This window comes from Heloderma suspectum, chromosome 2 (genome assembly GCF_057233095.1).
Source record: "Heloderma suspectum isolate Gila_16-S chromosome 2, 16-S_ref, whole genome shotgun sequence".
Lineage (NCBI taxonomy): Eukaryota > Metazoa > Chordata > Lepidosauria > Squamata > Helodermatidae > Heloderma > Heloderma suspectum.
Genome location: NC_139459.1, coordinates 229,284,684 through 229,312,175, shown reverse-complemented (window position 1 = coordinate 229,312,175; position 27,492 = coordinate 229,284,684). Strand labels below are relative to the sequence as shown.

General features: G+C 43.9%; 1 protein-coding gene across 1 annotated transcript in view; it reads right to left on the bottom strand.

The window, feature by feature from the left end:
• Window positions 1-27,492, bottom strand: part of ARHGAP44 (Rho GTPase activating protein 44) — a 128,634-nt gene that overhangs the window by 24,110 nt on the left and 77,032 nt on the right. The window contains exons 2-12 of the mRNA XM_084838350.1: window positions 23,533-23,572; window positions 19,907-20,011; window positions 19,524-19,600; window positions 18,718-18,829; window positions 17,437-17,513; window positions 4,852-4,969; window positions 4,441-4,509; window positions 4,222-4,303; window positions 2,407-2,534; window positions 2,076-2,187; window positions 342-423 (exon numbers count right to left, since the gene is read on the bottom strand). Of these exons, the coding sequence (XP_084694476.1) occupies window positions 342-423; window positions 2,076-2,187; window positions 2,407-2,534; window positions 4,222-4,303; window positions 4,441-4,509; window positions 4,852-4,969; window positions 17,437-17,513; window positions 18,718-18,829; window positions 19,524-19,600; window positions 19,907-20,011; window positions 23,533-23,572 (1,002 nt within the window). The remainder of the gene's footprint in view (window positions 1-341; window positions 424-2,075; window positions 2,188-2,406; window positions 2,535-4,221; window positions 4,304-4,440; window positions 4,510-4,851; window positions 4,970-17,436; window positions 17,514-18,717; window positions 18,830-19,523; window positions 19,601-19,906; window positions 20,012-23,532; window positions 23,573-27,492) is intronic.

The window sequence follows — 27,492 nt, the reverse complement described above, 5'->3', positions numbered from 1 at the left end:
TCCAAAATGTCTCCAAATATGTCCAGAAGGTTGCAATGACAGCGGTGTGAGGCTCTCAGAAAAAATATTCATATACGTTCAACACACTCCTGTGGCTTTGAACTTTCCCAAAGCAAATGATGCCAAACTGACTGGATTAGTATCGTGCAGCTCTTGCTTTTACATAGCAGAACCAAGGTGGAATTTCTTTGAATTAAATGTCACCAAATGCAATGGGGCTCATTGCCAATAGGAACCTACAGGACTGCAGCCTTGTCTGATCTTCCAGTGTTATAGTGGGAGGCAAAGAGACAGATGGCAAGCAAGCTTGACACCAAAGAGGAATCCCTTCAAGAACTCACTTGGAGGCTTGAATCCATTCTTCATAGAGTTCAAATGTCATGAGCGGCTCTGGCAGCTCTCGAAGATAGGACTTCAGTGCCCCTGTGCAAGAGACATAGAAACACAGAACATACAGAGCCTAAACAGAAAACCTTCCCCCAATTCTAAAGGATAGATTGTCTTGTTGTCCTTCTGTTGATTTTGGGCAGCAGTTGGTTGGTGAATCTGTTCTTAACTGGCAGGAGTAAGAATCCTACACAGAGATCACTACCCTTCCTATCTGGAGGTAACAGACACACAGTACAAATGACCAGCTTACCAAGTGGTAGGGTTTTCTACTCTACTGCTGCTTGGTCACTTGTATTAACACAAATATGATGTGACATTTTATTCCAGGGGTACACAACCTGCGAGCCGCACACGGCCCTTGGCCGCTCCCAGTTCGGCCTTCGGAGCCATGGGGACCTGACCCAGGGGTTCCCTTTCTAGCGTTAGCACTAGCAAGGAAAGGCCTGGGGCTTCCCTCGCCAGCACTAGCAAGACAAATTCCTCTCTTACCTCCGATCTCCTTCAGAGGTAAGGGAAGGGTTTCCCTTGTTAGTCCTGGCGATGGAAATCCCAGGCTGGATACCATCTCAATTGCATTTCTTACTCCTTTCTTAACAAGAAAAGTTACATTTCAGTTAGTACCAGTATAAAATTTAATTTTTACATTCTCCACTTTGCTTGATTTCACAAATTCAGCTGTAAAATCTTCAATGTCAAGGAAGGCAAAAATTGCCAGCAACAAACAGTTGACAACTGGGGGGAGGCAGACTTCCTTGTGAAGTCTGCCTCCCCCCATCTTTTATTAACTTCCCCTTAATAGTGTGTGCGTGCGTGCGCGCGCACGTATGCATGTGCGATTCCCCAGCATGGCCCAAGGTGGCCCTCAGAGCCAAACAGGTTGTGCACCCCTGCTATATTCTCGTATCTGGTAAATACTGGAGGCTTTACTAAGTAGTAAAGCTTCCCCACATGTCTAGATGGTTGTCTACATTAGCAAGAGTGTGGGAACACATTTCCCGGAGCGACTGAGTTTCACAGCTAGAGATGTATTTAGGAAACGCCTCCATTTCTCTGCCTTTTCCTCCATAGTTTTCTGATGTTAAGTTCAGATTTTGATTCCATGTGATGTTTATGTATTTTGAAAGATGCAAATATTTGCAGTTATCATGAGGCTGTGGTGTTCCCCTCAACATTTTCACTTAGGTTTTGGTGTGTCACAGGTTGTGTGTGTTTGATTGGTTTTTAGTGAGACGCTGCAGTCACGTGCCTCACGTCACAGTCCTGTGTGTATGGTGTGATGTTTTATTGACCTCTTTGAAGCACCGTTATCAGTATGTTTAAGACAGTGAGGACAGATTACTTCTTGCTCCTTCTCAACAAAGAACTGGGAAGTAGTGACAAAGCACTGCAGCAATGCATGGGGCGAGGGGGGAGAGGTATAAGTAAGGTCCTCACCCCACAGCAACAGAACTAGTCAGTATCTAAGGGTGGAACAACCACAAAATAGTTCAAAATCTCCCCTGCTTGTTTGTATTGCTGCACTTTAGCACACATTTACTAAACAGGTCAACTTCCCCATGTGGTAACCTGGTCATCTGCATTTACCCCGTGTCTACATTTACCCCTGGAAGGTCTTTCCATTTGTCCAAGCTACTTGTATTCACTATGAAGCCAGAGTGGTATACCAGGTCAACAATGCCCCTTACCTGCAATGGCATGAGGGTCTGCTGAGTACTCCTGAACATCCACAACACAGCAGTCAAGAGCTGCCTTAAGCTTCTTCAGTTTGGACGCTGAGGGAGCCACACGGAACAGGCCCTGCAAACGGAAGGGGAGGAATCGAATACAAAGAGATGTTACAGGTGTGACAGTCCTGCTTGCAAACCCCAAGAGATGCACTCTGGGCAATACAGCACTAGGGATGGATTACCTGAGAGACTATCTAGGCAAATGGGCACATGAAAGAAAAGAAAGAGAGCCTCGGCCTTAGCATGAATCAGCGAACCCAAGGAGAGGCAAGCGTTGCTTCATACAGACCTCCTCCTGCATGCCACACTCCAGAAGCATGGTGACACACGCTTCGATGGGGAAGGCAATCTCCCGGCCGCTGACAGCGAGGTGCTCCTCCAAGGGCTTCCCGAAGGAGGGCTTTTCAATCCAAGCTTCTGTGGAAGGCAGTCCAAATAAGAGGCACTAGAGACCATCAGCTAGCCCACCAGCTGCAAACACTTTGAAGGACTTAGCAGCATGACTCCCCGCACTCCTAACTACACTCAGAAGCAGCCAGAACTCTCTGCAACTTCCCAACTGGTTTCCGGCGCTGTCTTCCAGGCTATGTGTATGGAGACTGGAAAGCTACATTCGTTATTCTTTGTGCGTACATTTCTGCACACGTCTAAGGGCAGCCTGCTATTATTTGGGAAAGAGGCCTTTTGCTCGCCTCCCCTTTGGGTCTAGATGGGTGTTCTGAGGTAACAGGCACCAGGAATCCATTTTAATCCTCTATGTGTCTATTCAGAAGAAACTCCTGGGTAAGTGCAGACAGGATTGCAGCCTTAATAATTTAATAAAATAAGAAACTAATGGAGCAATCCTACGGGATGCACCATGGGTACTCGTAAGTCTCCAACTTTGGAGGCTTTGTATATCCAATGCAGAGAGGGAGGTGCCGCCGGCTCTGCATTTAAGCTAGATGGGTGTTTTCACCCGTCTAACGAAGGCTTTGGGGAGAGGGAAGGATAGAGGCGGGAGCAGTCATAGGATTTCTCGTCTCCTCCCCTCTCCCAGGAACGCCTCCTTTTCCCCATTTCCAGGCTCCATTCTGTGAGTTCTCCCTGCACTGGCTACGAGGGGGAAGGGAATGCAGTTTCCTGGCTCAGAGCTCAGAGTCTAGGAGCCAGGAAACCAAAAAATCCTATGACCCCCAGACGCTGTCTAGGAGACATAGGATTGCTCCCTAAAATATTATAATTTGAAATAAATTAAAAATGGGAATTACAAGTCTATAGGAAACAATAGATTCTGAAGGAAATAACAGGAAGACCAATTTATTTTACTTAATCAAATACAGATGAGATGCTTTTCCAACTCCTATGTGGGAGTATTCAAAGTGAAATACAAGTTAAAATCAATACATAACAAAAGCAATTAAAAATGACAGACATTATCCATATAGCATCTGCGATATTTTTAAGACATAACTCAAACGGAGAGGCAAAATCTAATGATGTAGCCTTCTTGAGTGGTGCCAGTAGGAGACACAGAAAAAACAGAACAATCATATGCCATAATTTACTTCCTTCTTTTTTCAAAAGTTTAAGATAAATGAGCATTGACAGAAATTAGGATGTTTTTCTATCTGACTGACAAAGTCAGTCCTTTCCATTTGGCTGGCTAGGTGAACATAATTCTCTTCTTTACTAGAATTGCTAGAGCAATTCAGGCCCTTCTGCAGACAAAGGAGAGACTCTCTATCGGTGTCCAGATCACTGAGAACAGTGGGCCCTCATGGGAGCTCAGAGCTGGCCCAAGTGATTCCATTTTAGAGTAAGGAGATGGCAACAACCCTGGAAGGGATCTATCTGGTATTCTCATTTTAAGTATTCTGGTTGTACCCCCCACCCCCACTTTATTTGGTGACTGCTAGTTGTTCATTGTCCAACCTGCTGCATAGGCCAACATCAGCAGGCTGGTGGGTATGGATTGATGGGCAGAATCACCTTGCCTTTTGATATTTGGTTAAGAACTGCGAGAAGAGGTGTGGAAGTCACGTTGCCTCAGCAAGTAACACTGAATGCCTCTCATGTAATATGTGACAATGGAAGCCTAAGAGACACACTGCAACACGCTTACCCTGCTGTGCTTTGATCTGAGGCAACACATTCTGAAGAAGTGCTAATGACTTCCTGTGGTACTCTGCTTGCACTTCTATTAACTGGCAGAAAAATAAAACAAGAGGCATCTAGTAAGAACTCATGCCTTGGGGAAACCATTAAGATTTTACAAAGTGGAATTGGTGGTGGCGGTGGGGAGGGAATGAGCCCACCAAAAGCCAAGGTTTCTGGTACTTACAGTCTGAAAATAGTTTGCATAGTCTATCTCTTTGGCCACAAAATTGTACATGTCAGCTGAGAGCTGATCCTGCAAAAAGTACAGAAACAGCAAGAGTTACATGATGAAAAAATGCAAAGTTACACTCAGTGTATTTTAAAAAAATCTAATCACACCCAACATAAAAGAGAGAGGAGTGTTAATTGGATCATGATTTTCATGCCGATATTTTTCTTGCCTAAAGTTATATTCATCAGTCTGAGGTAACGCAGTGACAAATACGTCAGGCTCTAGTTTTAACCCTCTCACTTCCTATTGGACCAACAAAACTAGGTTCCCATGGGTTTGCAGCCATCCCCAGGGCCTCATCCCGAAAGGTGCAAGGATGCTTTGACCAGGTATGGAAAGAGGAGAAGGGGAAGAGAGAAGCACCCTGCAAATCTCCACTCTGTTTGCTGCCTCCTCCATCTCTTCCCTGAGAGCATCCGCTTTGGCACCCGAAGGCTGCAAGTTGCTTGACAAACCCGAAGACTTGGCTGACTGCTGCCACCTGCAGGAGAAAGAAGACAAATGATGTTCGTAACTGTAGGCGGGGTGGAACTTTGTTGGGAGGGCAATCACAAGAGAAGCACACTTCTAACTCTCTCACAGAGGTGAAGGACTGCTTCATGTCACAGTACGGATTCCCTTAGAGAAGAGGGAGGCATTCAGTTACCTCAAGCCTCAGCAGAGAGGAGGCAGGTCATTTTATTTCACAGACACATGGAAGCAGCAGAGACAGCTGTTCTCAAAGAAGTTGCAAATAATTATTGAAGAACTGATTATCTTAGTAATCAATAATCCCCTCTAAGGTTACTAAGAGCTAGCAGTAAATTCTGAGACTATCAACTGAAGTATTTCTCTTTCTATATCCTACTCAAGACTAACCTCTCTTCCCCAACTGACCAACTCAAAATCCTCCAGTCCATCACATACAGCTCTTCACCGATGTTCTAAAAGGGCCATTTATATCATTTTTGGCTTATGGATCAATTTAAAAAACAAACATGCTGCTCCCTGCCCTCAGGCTTACTACCTAAAAGACATGACAAAAAAGGAAAAAGGAATGGGAAAGCAGGAAGAAAAAAGCAAATTTAGGCACTAGTTCTTAAAGTTGCAGCTGTTATCATGACCAGCTGGGGTAGAAACAGCTCAGGTAGCTTGATGAGATGGCTACTGTTAGGTGATAGTTGAGGGAGAATAATGATAATCGGCTCTTGGTGGAGCCGCCCTGAGAGAAGTATGGAACATTAATCCCCAGAGCTGATAGGGTTTTTGGTCTTTCCCTCATTCCCAAAGATGGAGTGAGGGCACTTCTGGTTAGGAATAGAAGTCAGCTCCCAGTCAACAAACAAGGCCATACCACCCCAAACATGCCTGATTTCGTCTGATCTTGGAAGCTAAGCACAGTCAGGCCTGGTTAGTCTTTGGATGGGACGTGGGAACACTGGGAGCTGTAGGCTTGGACAGGCCATGGCTCAGTGGATAGAGCACTTGTTTTGCATGAAGAAAGTCCCAGGTTCAATCTCTGGCATCTCCAGGTAGGGCTAGGAAAGAATCCTGCCTGAAACCCTGGAGAGCCGCTGCCACTCAGTGTCGACAATACTGGGCTAGATGGACCCAGGGTCTGACTCAGTCTAAGGCAGCTTCCCATGTTCCTAAACTGAACTGTACTAAACTGTAACTGAAACTTGGTGGGATGACTCCCATGACTGGAATACAGCAATTGAAGGATATAACTTGTTCAAAAAGAACAGGAGGAACAGGAAGGGAGGTGGGGTTGCACTATACATTAAAAATACATATCTTTGCACAGAAATACAGGAGGATGAGCTTGGTAGCCCCACCGAGAGCATCTGGATCAAAATAAATGGAGCAAAGAATAAAAGGAACCTGGTGGTCGGAGTCTACTACCGGCCACCCAATCAGGGAGAAGACGAGGATGAAACTTTTGAAAAGCAAATTGCCAATGTTTCAAGGAAGCATGATGTAGTAGCAATGTGGGACTTCAATTTCCCCAATATTTGTTGGGAGACAAATTCTGCAAAACATGGCCCCTCCAGGAAATTCCTGACTTGTGTTGCTGATGACCTCCTCCTACAGAAAGTGGAGGAAGGCACTAGAGGATCAGCTATCCCTGACTTGATCCTAACTAGGGAAGGTGGAGAATTCCGCCACGGACCCCAATGAGGCCGGATTCCAAGAATCCGGCCCCATTGGGGTCCGTGGCAGAACAGAGCACTCACCTCCGTGTCCCTCCAGAATCCATCCGGGCCAGCTCCTCTGCACAGTGATCCTGTGGAGCCGGCCGTTGGCTCCGCATCGCTGGAGATACGGCTGGCGGCCATTGCTGTGCTGATCGCTGTACTCAGTCCGGGTGCAAATGGCGTAGTTTACAGCTGCATTTAGGTTAATCTAACACATTTATGGCTGCAAATGGCACTCGCTACGCCATTTGCGAACCTGTTTTCACACAATAGGCTACGCAAATATCTACGTAAATATAATTTGCGTAGCCTATCACGTGAAAACAGGGACGCAAATGGCATAGTGGAGCCGCTGCCACTCAGTGTCGACAATACTGGGCTAGATGGACCCAGGGTCTGACTCAGTCTAAGGCAGCTTCCTATGTTCCTAAACTGAACTGTACTAAACTGCAACTGTATAGTTACTAAACTGAACTGTAGGGTGGAGCTGGCCCGGATGGATTCCGGGGGGAGGGACAGATCGCCTCCCCCCCGCGGACCCCCACCAACTGGAACGGGGTAAGTGATCTGCCCATCCCTAATCCTAACCAACAGAGATGACTTACTGGATCAAGTAGCAGTTACGGGAACTCCAGGGGAAAGTGACCATGTTATACTTGAGTTCTTGGTTCTGAAGGAAGCAAAAGCCGAGTGTAGCCAAATGCGTACCCTGGATTTTAGGAAAGCCAATTTTAATAAACTCAGAACAATGATAAGTGAGGTCCTATGGCAAGTGACTCTGACGGGAAAAGGAGTCCAAGATGGGTGGGACTTTTTAAAAAAGGAAATTCTCAAGGCACAATTCCAACCAAAAAAAAGGTGGAAGACAACAGAAGAAGCCAATGTGGCTTCACAAAGGCTTAGAGATGACCTGAAAACAAAGAAGGACACATATAGGAAGTAGGGATGGGGGAGAATTTCTCCCCGAAACTTCGGGGGGCCGAGTGCCAACGTGTTCGGCCCCCCGAAGTAGTTTCGGGGAGAAATTCTCCGCCCCCCCCCCCCCCCCCGGGACGGGACTTACCTTTCCCGAATGTCCCTCCCGGCGGCGGGTCCCGGCGGCGGTTCGTCAGGTCTTCGTCAGGGGCGGGGGCGGCAGCCGGTCTTTTGACCGGCTGCCGCCGCTGCCATTCCAATAAAAGTAAAAAAAAAAAAAACGCCCCCGTGATAGGCTACGTGACGATTAACGTAGCCTATCACGGCTAGATTTGCAAAGTCAGCCATGATAGGCTACGTAAAGGGTCACGTAGCCTATCACAGGTGACTTAAAAAAAAAAAGCGCGTACGGCTAATGGCGGCCCCCATAGGGAGCCGCCATTCACGTTCCTTATTTGGTCGCTGTAGTCTACGTAAAGATTACGTAGACTATGGCGAAAATAAGGGCAACGCTATTTGCATTGCCCTTATTTTCACCGTAGTCTACGTAAAGATTTACATAGACTACAGCGACCAAATAAGGAACGCGAATGGCGGCTCCCTATGGGGGCCACCATTTGCGTACGCGCTTTTTTTTTTTTTTAAAGTCACCCGTGATAGGCTACGTGACTTTGCAGATCTAGCCGTGATAGGCTACGTTAATCGTCACGTAGCCTATCACGGGGGCGTTTTTTTTTTTTTAACTTTTTATTTCGCGGCCAGGCGAGGCGCGGCGCCTCCTCCCCGGCCTGAATTTCAGCCGGGCGAGGCGGGAAGCCTCCCCCCCCGGCCTGAACTTCGGGGGGAGCAGCGAAGCGCCTCCCCCCCACCGCGAACAAGCTGCGAGACCAGGTAAGTGGCTTTCGTGCACTCTTAATAGGAAGTGGGAGGAAGACCAAGCTACAAAGGAAGGGTACAGGCAGGTAGCCCAGAATTGCAGGGATGGCATCAGGAAGGCTAAAGCTGAGAACGAGTGAGGGATGCTAAAAGCAGCAAAAAGGCTTTCTTCAGATATGTGCATAGTAAAAGCAGAGGAAAGAAATGGTGGTTCAGCTATTAAATAAGGATGGCAAAATGATAACAAAGAAAAGGCAGAAGTGCTCAATTCCTACTTTGGCTCAGTGTTCTCCCAAAAGAGGGTCTATGATCCCCCTGGCAAGGGCAAAGTACAGGCTGAAGGGGCAAGACTGCAGCTTGAGATTGATAGGCTTATGGTCAAGGAACACCTAATTGTTTTAAATGAGTTCAAATCTCGAGAGCCAAATGAAGTGCACCCTAGAATAATAAAGGAACTGGCAGAAGAACTCTCAGAACTGTTGTCTATTCTCTTTGAGAAATCATGGAGGACAGGTGAAGTGCAGGATGACTGGAGGAGGGCTAATGTTGTCCCTATCTTCAAAAAAGGCAAAAAGAAGCAACCTGGGAATGATAGACCAGTCAGTCTGACATCAATCTCTGGAAAAATTCTGGGGCACATTATAAAGCAATCCATCTGTAAGCACCTTGAAAACAATGCAGTGATTACTTGAAACCAACATGGATTTGTCAAGAACAAATCCTGCCAGACGAATCTGATCTCATTTTTTGATCAAGTAACCTCCCTTGTGGACTGTGGGAATGCTGTGGACATAATATACCTCGACTTCAGCAAAGCTTTCGACAAAGTGCCCCATGATATCCCGATGAGCAAACTAGCTCAAAGTGGGCTAGATGAAACAATGATCCAGTAGATCCGCAGTTGGCTACAGAATCAGACTCAAAGAGTGCTTATCAATGGGATCTTCTCAAACTGGGGAGAGGTAATGAGTGGGGTACCGCAGGGCTCAGTCCTGGGCCCAGTGCTCTTCCACATTTTTATTAATGGCTTGGAGGAGGAGGTGCAGGGAATGCTGATCACATTTGCAGATGACACAAAATTGGGCAGGATAGCTAATACTTTGGAAGACAGAAACAAAATTCAAAGTGATCTGGATAGACTGGAGCACTGGGCAGAAAACAACAGAATGACATTTAATAGGGATAAATGCCAAGTTCTGCACCTAGGAAAAAGAAACCAAATGCACAGTTACAAGATGGGGGATACGTGGCTCAACAACATGACAAGTGAGAAGGATCTTGGAATTGTTGTCAATCACAAGCTGAATATGAACCAACAATGTGATGTGGCTGCAAAAAAGGCAAATGCTCTTTTGGGCTGCATTAATAGAAACATAGCTTCCAAATCCCGGGAAGTAATAGTTCCCCTCTACTCAGCACTGGTTAGGCCTCATCTGGAATACTGTGTCCAGTTCTGGGCACCACACTTTAAGAAGGATGCAGACAAACTGGAGAGGATTCAGAGGAGGGCAACAAAGATGATCAGGGGACTGGAAACAAAGCCCTATGAAGAGAGACTGAAAGAACTGGGCATGTTTAGCCTTGAGAAGAGAAGACTGAGGGGAGATATGATAGCGCTCTTCAAGTACTTGAAAGGTTGTCACAGAGGGGAAGGCCAGGATCTCTTCTCGATCATCGCAGAGGGCAGGACACGGAATAATGGGCTTAAGTTACAGGAAGCCAGATTCCGGCTGAACATCAGGAAAAACTTCCTGACTGTTAGAGCAATATGACAGTGGAACCAATTCCCTAGGGAGGTAGTGGGCTCTCCCACACTGGAGGCATTCAAGATGAAGTTGGACAGCCACTTGTCAGGAATACTTTGACTTGGATTCCTGCATTGAGCAGGGGGTTGGACTTGATGGTCTTATAGGCCCCTTCCAACCCTAGTATTCTATGATTCTATACAAAGCTACCAAGGTCAGTGTTCCTCCTCTGGTCAGTGCTTAACCCACTGCATCCCCTGACCTGGCCTCACATCTGCCTGGTCATAATGCATTCTGCCCCTCTCCCAATCTTCTGAGGTTTCTTCCCTTTAGTCTCAGCCTCGATCAGCCATTTTGAATTTGCATGCATTGCAATTAAAAACTGCCTGTCCTCTCTGAAGTAGCAAAATCTGTGGAAAGCATGAGCTGGGCGACTCTGAAATGCAGTTAAAACTCTAAGGATGAAATCAAAGCTTAAAAGGGAACCCAACAAACACCAAAGAAACACAAACCTGCATCACCCCATGGGGGACTCTAAAAATTGGCTATTGATGATCAGCCCTCCTCAAGACACAGTCTTGTTTGTAACCAACAGCAGGGAGGCCATCTTACAGCAAGAACAACAATTAGGAGAAAGATTCTGCCATCAAGAGTGAATCACAAGGACTGTTCCAGGTTTGCAAAAACCCATGTTGTTACACAATAGAGGGTGAAAATATTTTTTCATAGAAGTGAGGTTAAGACCCGGCAATCTCTGAACGTGTATCTTGTGGTGACCAGTGGAAGAAAGGGGAGTGCTGCCCACGCCTGTCAACTTCTCCTCAGGAATTAAAAAAACATGGCTGGCAGGAAGGAAACGGCATATAGCCTGGTATCAAGACAGATTACATGGGCCTACTGTCTATGCAGATCTGGGTAGTGCAATGTCTCTCAGGGGAGATGTGTCAAGAAGCAAAAATCATTGCTCCTCCAAACAGAATTATCAGTTTTATCTCATACTCAGTTTTATCATTTTATGTATCAGTTGTTTTGACTATGGTTCATACTGATGTTATAACTGTTTTATTATGTTTGATATTTTTAATGGAAATTGTTTTTAGCCATTTTATATTTTGTATGCTTTATTAATTCTGTTGTAAGTCACCTTGAGTCTTTTTTAAGAGAAAGGTAACTAGGGGAGCAATCCTACTGGGATAGGTGGCTGCCTCCGAACTCGGAGGCGGCTGCCTATCCAGTGCAGGGCAGGAGGAGCGCGGAGCGGATCTTCCCCTCTGTGCTTCAGCCGCCCCACATTTGCAGCTAGACAGCCAATTTTGGCTGTCTAGCTGTGGGTAGTCGGAGCGTGGGAAGTGGCGGCCAGACGACATGTTGGATGTGTTGTACCAGATTTCCAACATCCCTGCCCTGGCATGCCCCCAGAAATGCCCCGTTTTCGCCGCTCTGCGCTCCTCTTCCGAGTGTGGGGCTATTCCGCACTGCCTACGAGGCACTGCAGGAAGGGGTGAAGGCCGGTTCTCAGGGAAGCGACCTATCCTATGGCTGTCTAGCTGCTGACTAGCGGCCATAGGATTGCACCCTAAGAAATTCAAATATTAAATAATAATAATAACTACAACAACAACAACACTTAGTATGAGTTTCAGTTGATCAAATTTGCATGAATTTTCATTTGGGTAAAACAATAGTCCTCAAACAAAAAGCACAATTGCTTTGTTTTTAGTTGATGCACATGTGCAGTAGCGGACATCCTCTTAGAAGCGGCATTCCCTCACATGTGACAAAAGGGGGGACACCTATTTTGAAGTAGGTGTTTAAAATGGTGCTTGACCCCCTACAGACAAAGGTCAGGTTCTTATTTTACTCCAGCAGTGTGGAGAGCTGCTGTAACCCTGCTCCTTCCTGTATTGCCAGGCTTATGTGGGAAGCCTAGATCACGTGGGATGAGCGTACGCTACAGGTCCTCCCCACATTAGCATTAGCTCAGTTTCCAGAAGGCTGCTGCTGTTGTATGGAAGAGCTGTTAGCACGAGCTACTCCCATGTGGTCCATACTTCTCTTGTTACCCTGACTGCTCAGAAAAGGTTGGCCCTGAAGCAACCCTCATGACATCAGAACTGGGGCAAAGGACTGGTGCAACCATTTCCAAATACAGATAGGACTGGCTTAAAGTGGAGGGCATGGGTTCACTCTTGAAAGCCATGAAAGGTTTCCTAAGCCAATGGAGAGAACTCTCCAAAGCCATGACCTGAAGAGAGGCCTGTAGGCAGCTGCAGCAGATTCTGTGTCATCTAGATTTGAGACAGATATTTGTGGCCAGCCGTGGGAATTTGTCCTCTTGTTGTATTGCCCCAGGAACGTAACCAAGTCACCTGTAGTGTTAGAGGGGCCTAGAGATCCATAATGCCTTGCTTAAGTTCATTATTGGTGCAATTCCCTTGTTAGTAACCCTTTGAGCATGTGAAGATGAGTCAAAAGGCCGATAGCGCAGCCTAGCACATTCCATACTAAGGAGTAGACTATCTAATCAAGATGTGCCTGGGAAGTGAAGGTTGTTTGTCTTAAAGCAGCAGGTGGCTGTGCTGAGAACCAAGCATGGCTAGTCTATGCTGGGAATGAATGCTAGGGGGTGCTTGCTGCCTCATTGCTAACATGTATGGTATAAAACCCATTGTATCCCATGGCTCTGGGTTCAGAGAAGCTGTCTGATCCAACCATTGGATACGCCTGTATGCTGTAAGTTACTCAATAAAGTACTCCTTGTAAGTAAACCTGGGTCTGATTTATCACTATCTTGGCACCTCTAAATTAAGAGGTCGAAGCCCACGGCCGGGACAATATACTTGTTTGTGATCTGGAAGGATTTTTTAAAAAATGTTCAGTTAACTCATGTCTTCTAGTCATAGCAACCAGCTGCTTATAACCAGACTCAAATGAAGGTATTAATCCCACGGATCAGCAAAACTCATGGAGGGAAAGAAGGAGCAAGAGAAGTACAGTGTGGCTTCTCTCAAATCTTTTTTTCTTCCTTGAAGGCCAGGCACTGTTAGCTCTTGCAAACCTGTCACAGTGACACGGGAATGTGTTTTGAGGGTGACAGCATGGCCCACATATCACATCTGTGATCTTTGTGGAATTAAAGCGAAGGGGTGAATCCCATCCAAATTAGGCTCACTTCACTTGTCTCCAGTCAACTTGGGTTCCTCGTTTGCCCTGGGGGTACCAAAGGTCTGAACATTAGAGGTCCGCGGCAAACCACAGAAAAGGCAGGGCTGAAGTCAATCCTCATTCCATTCCCTCCCTCTCAACTGTACAAAAACTCATTCAACTTTTAGTAGGCTACGTATTTTATTCCTCTTATTGTTTTTATTTGTACATTTGTAAGTGCTCACTGAGTGGAGGGGCAATACAAACATATTTTAAATAAAGAATAAATTAGCTGTACTGGCTACCAAGCAGAGTTACAGGGTCCCAGGAATGGTCAAGAGATCAGAGCAAAGTGCTTGCTTATATAGATGTATACTAGAGCTGTCAGCCAATTAAAGAAATCCTGCAGCACAATCCTATGCATGTTTACCCAAAAGCAAGTCTCACTCTATTCAATGAGGCTAACTCAGTATGATATGCATAGGACTGCAGCCTCAGTATGAGTTTTGGTGGATCAAATTTGCATGAATTTTCAGTTGGGTAAAAACAATAGTCTGGAAAGAAAAAGCATAATTTCTTTGTTTTGAGATGACTGGCACATGCTGCAGCAGTCGTCATCTTAGAAGAGACATTCTCACCTATGTGACAAAAGGCGGAAAAAGCTATTTTACAATGGTGCTTGACACTTGCAGTCTGAGTGCTTCCATTAAAAACATTTTTTTTAAAAAATCTGCTGGCAGAGTAAATAGGGCATTTTAGTTAATTACAATATTTTTTAAAAAGCAAATTAATCTAACCCATTAAAATGTTGCAGCCTGAATTTGCAACCCCAATATACACACCTGACCGGTAACTGATTGTTCTGGAGAAGTGCCTATTATTAATAGCAGAACCTCCAGTCTTAGTAGCTTTTCCTGTGTTCTAATATTCTAATAAAAAGTATTCTAAATAAATCTTCATAATATAACATTTAAATCACATTGTGTGCTTTAATTTCCCCCCTCAAATATTTCAGGTCAAATGCCTGTGGTGTACTGCAATAAAAATTAACATGGGCTACTTTTTTTTTTTTTAGCTTTGTTGTTAGCTAAATGCAAATAAAATAAACATGCTAAATTAGATCACTCTCTAGAGCAGCAGAAAATGTTCTGATGCAAACAGAAAGTTTTCCAATGAGAATTACCCTATATTCCAATTCAAAATTTTCTGGAAAACCACCATCACTACATAAGCCACTAACAAAGAACGTTCTTCCAGTTTTGGGAAGGATACAAATCCTTCAGAAGCCGTTTATCTTTTTGAAGGCCAGATGAAAAGGTTTTTGGATCCTGATGCTGCAGAATCATTTTTAATTGGTATTAAAATTAAAACAAGGGAACCAACTTTCTCAGCCTCCAGAGTTGGAACTTAGCCATCTTTACTGTTTTTTTCTGAAGTGCTGTTTGGGCTATAGCTGGTAACAGGTCTAGGCAGTATGCCAGAGTAAATGTTTGCATATTTTTGTTTTCTTTCTCCTTTTTTTGTGTTATATTGTAATAAAATACCTATTGGTGTGAGTATGTGTGTGTACACATATAAATATATTTTTAGATTTGATATTACTTAAAATATAGAAATGATTTGCTTTTGTTTTTTACTTTTTATCTTTCTTGTAAACTTTTTTTCTTTTTCTTTTGATTATTATTATTATTAATATTATTTTGGGATTATTATTATTACTATTTCTTGTTGGTTAAACCTTTAATGTTTATTACTACGCTTTAACTGAATGGTAACATATGGCCAATGGAAATGGATTGTTTGCTCCCATTCCTTTGCTATAAGACTGAAGTTATGATATTGAAAGATAAGGTTTACAATTTGTGGTGTAGCAGATTGAAGATTTAATAATACTTGCAATGTTTGGAAGAATGCTGTATAGGTATAATCTGTCAGGGTGAAAACTGAGCCCATAGAGCCCCAGAGCAGTTCTGATTCTGAGGAAAGCAACAACCCATGGGAGAGAAGCTCGCTCATCTCTCACAGGCACAGCGGCAGGGGGAGATTCCTCCTGCCTGCATTCCTGAGAGAGATGGTGACCCTGGCAGCGAGAGAGCGGGGGCTGGGGCCTTGCTGGATGCTCGGCGCAGATGCAGGGAGCGGCACCAGATGGAAGGTGCCGAGAGGAGGCGCTCTGCTCGCTTGGTGCTAAAACAACGGTCGCGTCCCGAGGACACAAGGGTAAGAGGGAGGACCTCTCTATGCCCATAAGTTCAGAGACTTCCCGCCCTCCTCCTTCAAACGGGGACCAGCTGCCTTACCTGGAGCTTAGGCTACTCTGCTAACTATCCCAGTGCAGTTCCTTGCTTAGTCGCTGGTGATTAGCATCTGAAAGAGTCATTAAGTTGTAAATGGAATAAAGCCTTGGAAAGAATCCTTTTTGTCTGTGTCTTGAGTTGGCTATTGGAGGGGACTGTAAGAGACAGCTAGGGCATTCCTGACATAATCTGCAATTGGATATATATTCGGATATTTGGTTTGTTCTTACTGAAGTTTAATATCATCCTTTTTTTCCTTTCTTTTTTCCTTTCTTTTTTTCTCTTCCTTCTTTGCTATCCTCCCTTTTTTCTTTTCCTCAGGACACTGTAATGTTGGAAACTGAAGATTGTGATTACGTTGTTGGTAGTGTTTATTTCATTTATAAAAATAAAATAAAAATAGATTTTAAAAAAAGAAGTGGTTTATCTTTGCAATCATGGTATTTTCCTGCATAGCATACACAAAGTGAAAATCAGAATAGATATAGCACAGCCATGTGCTATATGGAACCTGGAACATCCCTTGCCTTCACATGTGTAAACTCTCACTTCTGATTTTCTCACCTTTTGCTGCAACATCTGAGGGGCTCCATCCCATATTCATAGTAAAAGGGTCTTATGTGGGCTGAAAGTTACTTTGTTGGCTGCCACAATGTATGAACATCTCATTGCATGCGAAAGCCACTTCGGTATGGACAGCCCCCACCAAGAGTCCTTGACATCTTAAAGATGAACTAATTTATTGCAACATGAGGGTTTTTTTAGTCACATGCATGAAACAGACAGAGGTTGTGCTGGACATGCATATATAGGTCTAGTGAAGGGAAGATCCCCACACAATGGGATGCATGTGTGAGAGAGATCTTACTTCACAAAAATGCCAGCTCAACTCCCTGGAGACCTTGTGTTTCTCCAGTTTAGTGGCAATATCAAATATCAATATCAAGCTAAGTCAAGGGAGCGAGTTCAGCTTGTGTGAGGTAAAAATGGTTTGCTTTTGAGGAGTGCCAAGAGGGAAAAAGCAATGTACTTATTTTCCAGACATGAGCAGGAATACCAGCTTGCTGTTTAGCTTGACTTGGGGGCATAGCGTTAGTGGCACAACTTGGCTCTCAGATCTGCTGTTTGTCTCCATGAGTGAAAGTCTCAGCCACCATTTCCACAGCTGGAGGGCTGGGGAAGAGAGCTATGTTTTGGATCTGAGCAGAGCTAGAGCATCCTGGCTAATAAGATATGCTGAAGCAACAGAGTCTGAGTTAAAACACACTGGAAAATTACCTTCTCACTGAATGATAGTGATGGGAAATCTATACTAGCCCACTGTAAATCCTTCCTGCCCTTTCTATTTGGGATCCTCTGACAGAAAAATCACTGGAGCCAGAAATGCAGAGACAAGGGAACTCTTTAAGACAACGTTTCAGCTGGCTCTGACACAGTAAGAGTAGAGAACTGACCACTGGAGGAATCCTCACTGACTCCAGCTGTACACGTGGAAAGAGCTGGACTACCCTCAGCCCATCAAATGGAAGACCTTCAGGGGAGCTTTCTTTTACCAAAGGGGCCATACCAAGAGGTCGTCTCTCTCTGCTGGCCGAGACTGAGGGCAGCACAGTAAGAATCCTAATGGGTAAACGGCATTTCAGTGTAGCAGGAGATTCCTTCAGGGACTGATATTTAAAATTATGGAAGCTGTCTTAAGGACACTTTTTAAAAAGAAACTGGGCCAGTTCTTAAAAAGAAACTGGAAGCAAGGCACTCCAAGGGTGGGCATCTGAGAGATAACATGTATCTTACCTTGTCCTTGATGAATCCATGTCCAAAACTAATTTTGCTAAGTGCTTCCTCTGTTTTTGGATATTTGGGATTTCTACCTGAAATAATAACAACAACAACAACAACGACAACAATAGATAGTTATATATCGGTAACCTGCACAAAACTGCATTAAACATTCTATTTATTGAAGTCAAATGAGCAAATTCTCAGGATTTCACATCTGGCCCAATTTCAGGGTCAACATCAGGACAGCTCCTAGACCACAAGGAGCCTCAGACTGCCCCCCAAATAGCCAGCTGTCACCAACTTCTCATAACTGGCTGGTGTTAAAAGCAGAGATGGAAAATAAGAAAACCCGCAAACAGCACTGCTTGGCAACTATCTTCATCTAGCTCAGCCCTCCCCAAGCCTGTACCCTCCAGGTGTGTACCAGCTGGGAATTGTAGTCCAACAGATCTGGAGGGCACCAGGTTGGGGAAGGTGGAGCTAGATGCACCTGGAAAAAGTCTCAAGGCTTTTTGGCCCACCCAGTTATAAGGAAACATGCCAGAAGTAAAGAGTATTTGATTTTAATTTATTGTTGTTGAGCTTTTAAAAGGGAAAAGGTGGGACAGGAGTGTTTTACATAAACAATAAAAGTAATAAAATAATAAAAGTTTTACATGAATAATAGAAGTAAAGAAAGTGCTGGATCTTGCAATGCTTTTTTTTTTTTTAAGGTAGTTTTGTTCTCCCAGACTTGCCTCACTCTCTTCTGTTTCTGTCTTGCTTCCTGGCCCTGTGTGACCTCTCCTTGCTTCCCAAGCTCCACCGGCCCAGCTACAGGCAGCCAAGTCTGTTCACGCAAAGACCAGCAGCCCACAGAGCCCCAGGGACTCACCCACAAGCGCCTTCCCCACTGGGGAGGATGCTGCATGGGCAATGCATGCCAGCTGAGCTGGTGGCCGGAGTGGTCCTCCAGCCACCAACTCAGCTGGGGTGGCTTCCCGCAACGGAGGTAGTACTGCATGCAGTAAAGAAGAGTCCTGGCCAATGCGCCAGGTGGATCATCCACCTAGCATGTCAGCCGGGAACCAAATGATGTCAGAGGGTGCAGCCACATCCCCTGATGTCATTCAGCCCATCAATGTGCTGAATTACATCAGCACATTGTCTGGGTGGGGTGGGGTCATCCAGCCTCCCACTCTAGTTTAGTTCACCGCCCCTCTATTAGAGGTTAGGGCTATACCACTTACACCAACTCATTAAAGCAACGCAATGCAGAGACCAGTGCCGCAACTCAGTGCTCACAACTCTCACCTCAGCCAATACGAATAGTGGCTCAATCACATCCCTTTCAACTTGCAGCTCAAAGTGGATGAGCTCTTGAGCTAGCTTGTCCTCTGCTTCTCCACATAGCTTCAGCATCTTTCTGCAGGGGAGGAAACAGACAATTCACCAAGGGGAAAGGCAAGCAAGAGAGGGAGCGAGAGCGAGAGCGAGATGGCAATGGGACGGAAAGTGATTCGCAGGAGAAGATGCATGAGGTTAGGCTCAAAGCATGTCCAGGACCCAAAAGGTAGCAGAATAATATAGTGTCTATATTACTGGAAGTACAAAATGGTTCCATCTTGGTCCAGGCTTCACAGCATTTTGCTTTGGTTTATCCCTCATACAAACAGGCAGGTGTGAAACTGCTACTTATTGTTGCATTCTAAGAAGCGATCATGACAGCTGTAAGACTGCAGAGACCCAACCCAAAGGGGTTGGGCGTGGGGAGGGAGAGGGCAGCAACCCGAAAGTAGCTGAGAGCCATCCAAACAGGAGCAGGAAATAATTCTTTTTCATTGCAAACACTACACTTGTGATATATGATGGTTTTGAATTTTACAGTTCTTGCTTGTGAGCCACCTTAAAACATTTATGAGCAAAGGCAGGGAATAAATATTTTAAGTAAATAAATAATTAAATATTACAGCATGTCCCCAACATCATTCCAGATGAAGTGACTTTCCATCAGAGGAACCTTATTGTGACTGAAATGCCTCTTAAAAAAGACGGCCAGGGAGTGGGGGGTGGGGAGAGTGTTATCTTTTCCATAGATGAGTGTTTGAATGGGATCTTACCCAAGCAGGGAGTCGTCCCCTAGAATGGCAGAACCTTCCATCAAGCACTGGGCAAGTGACGTCAAAGGCAATTTCTTCTACAACAAAAGCAACTGTGGTATGAATTTTGTTTTTTTTTTTAACCTGTTACATCACTGGACCACCTCCAACCCAGAAAATGACACTATTTCCATGCAACCAATATTTTTAGAACTCCTCCCCACAAAACCCTATTTTACTTATTCATATTTATGTTCATATACAATTTTTATACACCGGAGGGTAAAGCTGGCTGAGGTGCCTTCTCAATTTGTTTCCCTCTCATCCTGCCTCTCCTTCTCAGGGCAAACATAAAAGAGACATAAGGCCAGTCCCATTAACTGGTGGATACTGGAACCTCTCACCGAGCGCTTATCAGAATCGGATCCCTGCTGACCCTGAAGACACGCTGTCAGCTTCTTGTGTGTGCTGTGGGAGACCTGCTTCACCAACTCCAGACGCTTCTCCACCTAGAAATGGACACAGCAGCACACGCCACATCAGAAGTGCTCATCCTCATCTCCCAGCAATCTAGACATTCAGCTCTTTCTCACCACTGCATTTCAGAACAGGCCCTGTCTACGTATGTCCCAGACTCTGGGTCCCTTAAGAGGCCACTTCCAACCTGCTTTCAATAACAGCTCCATTTTAACATGTTGGACTGCAGGATAGTGAACAAATGCCATAATAAAAGCGTCATTATTTAATCAGACTTTACAAGCAAGTTACTGATCTAACAATAACTGCGTTTGCTTTTTCCAGTCCCAGTAATACAGAGATATGAACCACTGCAGTTAGTAAACAGATTAAGTAGCAGGCGATGGAATTGTTTCAGCATTAATTTTCTTGAAATAAAAGCTGGACCTTGTTAAGCAGAATAAAATCAAATAAACATATCCATATATTTCTATTGTTTGTTATGAATAATATTTTGGGAAGTTTCCGTCAAAGCTGCACGATTCATGAGATAAAAGGCCAACAGATAAATACTGGGGTGGCAGGGAGATGAGAATAGGCTTGGCTTTATGGGAACGAACAGAACAGTTCATATGATTTCTCTTTCTTGGCTAGTGGCGCACTCTCAATTTTCTGATCCTCTTGTAGAGGCTGAGAGTAGCTTAACATTGTGAAAGCAATAACAAGAACTAGAACTTTGTTTTTTAAATGAAAGCTAAGAATGTCAAGGCTAATTCTCACTTTACATTTTGTACTTGAGCATGGATGTGAGATTCCAAATACACACACCTTGTCAAGTATGAAAGGAGCATGCATTTAAAATTTAGTGTGTAAAATAGGATCAGCCCCCACATCCCAAGTATATCAAAGGGACCGACTGAACAAAGGGACTGAACATTATACACGTGAGCCTTGCATTTCCAGGTATCCATACAAGAGTACAAAAGTGTAAAGGGAGAATTAATACTTTGTATCTTGAGCACTGTGTCAGATTCTGCACTGTTCAATTGTCCAGATATTGTCAGCTGACTGCCTATTATTTGGTCAAATATTCCATGTAGTCAAGATTGTGCAAGTATAAAGAGTTCTTTTTAAATTGCATCCTGGGGTAATGTGATAGCCAGGCAGAAGGCTCCCCAGCAAGTCAATGTTACACATTCACAAACTTTTCATTTCGGAGCAGGTGCCCCCCCCCCGGCTTTCTGGAGAGCAATGCTCTCCAGAAAGCTCTTTCTGCATTCATTCTCCTCTCAATTAAGGACTAATTCATACAGGATGCAGGGCAGGGGAAAAGCCCTTGTCTGTGTAAGATTTCCACATGTGCCTGCTAATGTTGAAATGCAATGACCACATCTTCACGTAGAACCCCACTGCTCAATGATCCAGGCAGGTACATTGCTGGTATGCTAATATTATATACATGAATGGGCCAGAGCATGCAGCATGTGCATTTAAATGTGACCAGGTACACATGGAAAGCTTGCCTGGGGAAGGGCTTTTTGTGAAGTCATGTGTTCTAACTGCAGGCATCTCTAAACAGGAACACAAGGCTCAAGCAGAAGGATAAGGTACACACATACACACACTCAAGGTAGTGACAGAAATCAAGAAATCACAGGCATCAAAAGTATAACAAATGTCACTGCATTTGCTGTGGGGAAGCAAGGGCCTCCATGTGATCCAGTCTGTTGCTTGGTCTAATTCCTGGAAGATGCCGGTCTCTAGAGACTTTTGAAAATGGCATAATAACTTTGCTATTGATCTGATAAAATTAATGCCTTATATAGTCGCCTATTCTTTGGTCATATCTGACACAAATGCCAACTCTAGCTGACACTATACCACCTTGAGTATTCCCTGTTTTCAAAGGGAGGGATGACACGCTTTCTGAAAATAGACACTGGAAACTGAAATCAGGCATGAACAGCTCATTCAAGATACACCCTAGGAACAGTGGTTGCAGGGGACAGTTTCACCATCCCATTAGCTTTCTCAGTATTGTTTTTAGGGCCTGGGAAGAGAAGAAGGCAGATGCTGCTACTGAGACTTTTTTTAACAGATTTCCCTGGTAGATGTTTGGTCCAGGAACTGGAGATACTGCACAGAGCTCAGCAGGATAAGTCACTAAACAGAAATACCGAAGCCATTTGAAACTTGAAGTTTAGGGGCTTGGAAAAAAAACATGCAGCTAAACAGAGAAATCATATTCTTAGGTGGGGGGAGACTGAAAACCTAATGCTATGACCCCCTTTGAGTAGCAGGGGAAGCAATAAAACAGCAACTGAAATATAAAATGTTCTGGCCTTCAACAAGGAGCCAAATTCAAGAGTGACCACTCATATTACAATCAAGGAGTCCCTTGGGACTATCTGCACTGCAAAAAGCCACACCATAGATCACCTGTTAGCTAGCTATCAACAGAGAAAGGAAACTGCTCTGCTGACCAAGCATGTTTTATATACATTCTCTACAGGTATGTGCTACTATAAAATTAAGCAAGAGAACAAAATCCCCACCCATAATAACTTCAGAGCCAATGTGTATATTGCTTGAGGCATCTACCTGCTCCCTGGCATAACCAAGAGCAGTTTTTCTAATTGCCAGTGAAGGTGAGAGATCCATCGGCCTCTGAAGTCTGGCATGCGGACTTAGCTGATGAATGCCTCATACCTCCAATTTGCATGACTGCTAATGATATTGCCTGAAGCATGCTGATTTGATTTCCTATCTCATCCTATTAGAGGTGGGGGGAAACTTTGCACTGAAACTATGCCTCCTACATTTTGAGGGTGATCTAAACGATGCTGGTAGATGCACATGATGAGCAGATTCATGCACATGAAGAGCAGAGCCCCCATTTCTTCCATATACACAAAAGCCTGTACTGAAAAAGAAAAGAAAAAGACAGACTTATACTATCTACTTTAGAGAAAAGGGATGTGTTCAGCTTTTCCGAAACTACACTATCCTTTCATACGCTCACGCACACTCCAAATGCATAGGAACATTCCATCTTGTGAATCCTCACACTTCCATTCTGAAGTAGTACAGTTCCCTGGAGGCCTGTATTATGGGCTGCTTCTTCTGAACATGTAGATTGGTCCTAGAAATATTCAGTGGGGAGGCAGGAGAGGATTCAATGACATCTAAGCCCAGGAAAAAGCATCTTTGCATTTAGTATTTTTCTAAAAAAAACACCCTTATTTTAATTAATTACAAAAGAAATACAATCCAGTTTTACCTAGCTACAAAACTATTTAAGTTTTCTAACCCAAAATAAAAGTTCCCAATACATAATAGCAAAAGTCTGAAGCTTTTAAAAATTATCATCAAAAAGGGCCCCTGCGTCACATTAATCCTCCTCACCCCTCTTCAGAACACCAGACATTATCTTCATACTTGGCACACAGTAGTCCCTGTTAACTGGGCTCTGCAAGGTTTCAATTTTTTATGCATGGAACAGTATAAAATATTAAATTATGAAGTGGTTTTAGTGTTTACTGGGCAGAAGGTGCAGGAAAGAAAGACACTGTACCTGCAAGAGATCTTCACTCAGAACTTCTGTTTTTTCAGCTCTAAAGAAAAAGAAAGGAAAAAAAGTCATTCAAAAGAAAGAAACCCCAAACCTGCCACATTGTACAAGCAAAATTTGACAAATGGAGATTGTAGCCATGCTTCCTGCTACATAGAGAGACAACTGGGCCTAAGTGTCCTCCTTAATGTTCTGTGGTGTGTATAGTGATAACACATCTGTAGTAGGCCCAGGTTCACCCTCCACGGGATGAGCCTGATATCAGTTGTGCATTTCCAGTGGCCCACAACATCTCCTGCTTCTCCTGGTCCTGTGTGTCATGATCTTCCACTCACCTAGCTTTTGCCCCTTTCCCCCTTCTTATTTATTTATTTAGAAAATAAATTATGTAGAAAATGTATTTAGAGAACACTGGTTATTCTAAATTAATTAATTAATTAATTAATAACCCCTTAGAAACTGCTTTATTTCAACATGGCAGTGATCATGATGAATGACGTGGTAGTAATGTCACAGGGAAGGACGCAACTGTTGGAAAGGGGCGGGGGGACATACTGCTGGTGAAGAGACAGGAAAGGCATATTTGACATAATCTGAGTATTGCTATAGTTCACAAATGTATATTTAAAGCAAACGGTATCTTATCACAATCCACAGCGGGCTACGGTATTCTGCAGTGAGCTTTAGAAGCTGCAAGCCAAAAGTACAACCCCCCCCCCATACAAAACTCTCATGTTGACCGTGAATGTATATTTATGAGCTTTGAGACATGGTATCAGGACATGAGGTTGCAGAGTGCCCTAAACACAGAATCTTGCGGGGGAGGGTGTCGGATGGGGATTAGTTTGTGCATCAGTATGAAACTCTGCTCAAGAGATGGGAACTAGAGGGTGTCCAGCCACACCACTAACAAAGCCTCTTCATACCAATATGCCAGAATGGAACAGGTGATCCCCCCACCCCCCGTTTTCATAGGCTTCTGGGTCAGGTTTGCTCTCTGATCTTGGAAACTAGGAGACTCTGCTTTCCTGCTCTTTGCTGACTACAGACCATTTTCACCTTTGCCTTCCCTCACCGTGCCTTCAAACTTAATAGGATGTGGGTCTGACACATATCTTGGAAAATATATACAGAAAATGCCTTCGTCACATTTACTCAGTATATGTGCATAAATTGTGTAGATTCCCCAATTTCTAATACCTGTCTGGAAATCTGACATACAGAGGCTATTAACTGAATAGCAATAATTCATGGAATGCAAGCAGCATGAAAAAGGAGGGATTTTGTTGTTACTTGACTATCATTCTCTAGAGCTGATATATGAACGCTGATTTTGCAGATCGAATGCTAATTTCATGGTTCAAAGATCACTACAAAATTGGACTTTACATTTCAAGCAGCACCTGTTGTGCTTGAAAATTTGCCCTTTGCATCAGTAGATACCAAGACCAATTTTAAACATTAACTTTATTTCTGCTCTAATAAATACAAAGACAACTCTTGGAATTTATTTTGGGCTAGAACAATAAGAGCATAAGAATTGCCTTGCTGGATCAGAATAAACATCCCTGATTTACTCTGGCATTCTGTCTTCCATGAGAGAGACAACTATCCCCTATTGCATGTTGTTAGATTTGGCAATTATAGGTATATTGCCTCTGAACATGATGTTCCATTCTTAGGTATCATGGCTAACAGTCACTGAGGCTTACTGTCCATGAATATGCTTATTTTTTTTAAGTGTCATGTACGTGCATAGTCAACATCATCACATTTTGTGGCAAATAATTTCTTAATTATATTTTGTGTGAGAAAGTACTTCCTTTTGCGTATACTTTATTCCTGATAATTTTCATTACAAGACTCTCTAGTGTTTTGAAAGAGATAATACCGATAGATATAGATACAATTTTTAGTCATACATAATTTCATAAATAATCTCTACCCTGTCCCAACAGCTGTTTGCCTCAACAGCTAAAAAGCCTCAACTTCTTGAACATTTCTCCATGAACAAGGTGCTCCACCCCACACACAGGTCATTTGTAGTATTAGGATATTATTTTTAAGATAGGTGACCAGAAAGTTAAACACAGATGTGTCATAAGTATCTCATTATTGTTTTACACAGAAAATGGCATGATCCTAACACTGAAATTGCTTTTTTCAATACTGCAGCACATTGTTGTTGTTTATTCGGTCAGTCGCTTCCGACTATTCGTGACTTCATGGACCAGCCCACGCCAGAGCTTCCTGTCGACTGTCGCCACCCCCAGTTCCCCCAAGGTCGAGTCTGTACCTCCAGAATATCATCCATCCATCTTGCCCTTGGTCGGCCCCTCTTCCTTTTGCCTTCCACTTTCCCTAGCATCAGCATCTTCTCCAAGGCATCCTGTCTTCTCATGATGTGACCAAAATACTTCAGTTTTGCCTTTAATATCATTCCCTCAAGCAAGCAGTCTGGCTTTATTTCCTGGAGTATGGACTGGTTTGATCTTCTTGCAGTCCAAGGCACTCTCAGAACTTTCCTCCAGCACCACAGTTCAAAAGCATCTACCTTCCTTCGCTCAGCCTTCCTTATGGTCCAGCTCTCGCAGCCATAGGTTACTATGGGGAATACCATTGCTTGAACTATGCGGACCTTTGTTGTCAGTGTGATGTCTCTGCTCTTAACTATTTTATCAAGATTTGTCATTGCTGTCCTCCCAAGAAGTAAACGTCTTCTGATATCCTGGCTGCAGTCAGCGTCTGCAGTAATCTTTGTGCCTAGAAAGACAAAGTCTATCACTGCCTCCACGTTTTCTCCCTCTATTTGCCAGTTATCAATCAAGCTGGTTGCCATAATCTTGGTTTTTTTGAGGTTTAACTGCAATCCAGCTTTTGCACTTTCTTGTTTCACCTTCGTCATGAGGTTCCTCAGCTCCTCCTCACTTTCAGCCATCAAAGTGGTATCAACTGCATATCGGAGATTGTTAATGTTTCTTCCAGCGATTTTAACTCCAGCCTTGGCTTCATCAAGCCCAGCACGTCGCATGATGTGTTCTGCGTACAGGTTGAAAAGGTAGGGTGAGAGTATACAACCCTGCCGTACTCCTTTCCCAATCTTAAACCAGTCTGTTGTTCCGTGGTCTGTTCTTACCGTTGCTACTTGGTCGTTATACAGATTCCTCATGAGGCAGACAAGATGACTTGGTATCCCCATACCACCAAGAACTTGCCACAATTTGTTATGATCCACATAGTCAAAGGCTTTAGAATAGTCAATAAGAAATAGATGTTTTTCTGAAACTCTCTGGCTTTCTCCATTATCCAGCGGATATTGGCAATTTGGTCTCTAGTTCCTCTGCCTTTTCTAAACCAGCTTGTACATCTGGCAATTCTCGTTCCATGAATTGCTGGAGTCTACCTTGCAAGATCTTGAGCATTACCTTACTGGCATGTGAAATAAGTGCCACTGTGTGATAGTTTGAACATTCTTTGGTGCTTCCCTTTTTTGGTATGGGGATATAAGTTGATTTTTTCCAATCTGGTGGCCATTCTTGTGTTTTCCAAATTTGCTGGCATATGGCATGCATCACCTTGACAGCATCATCTTGCAAGATTTTAAACAGTTCAGCTGGAATACTGTCATCTCCTGCTGCCTTGTTATTAGCAATGCTTCTTAAGGCCCATTCAACCTCACTCTTCAGGATGTCTGGCTCTAGCTCACTGACCACACCGTCAAGTCTATCCCCGATATTATTATCCTTCCTATACAGATCTTCTGTATATTCTTGCCACCTTTTCTTGATCTCTTCTGCTTCTGTTAGGTCCTTGCCATCTTTGTTTTTGATCATACCCATTTTTGCCTGGAATTTACCTCCGATGTTTCTAATTTTCTGGAAGAGGTCTCTTGTCCTTCCTATTCTATTATCTTCTTCCGCTTCCGCACATTGCTTGTTTAAAAATAATTCCTTATCTCTTCTG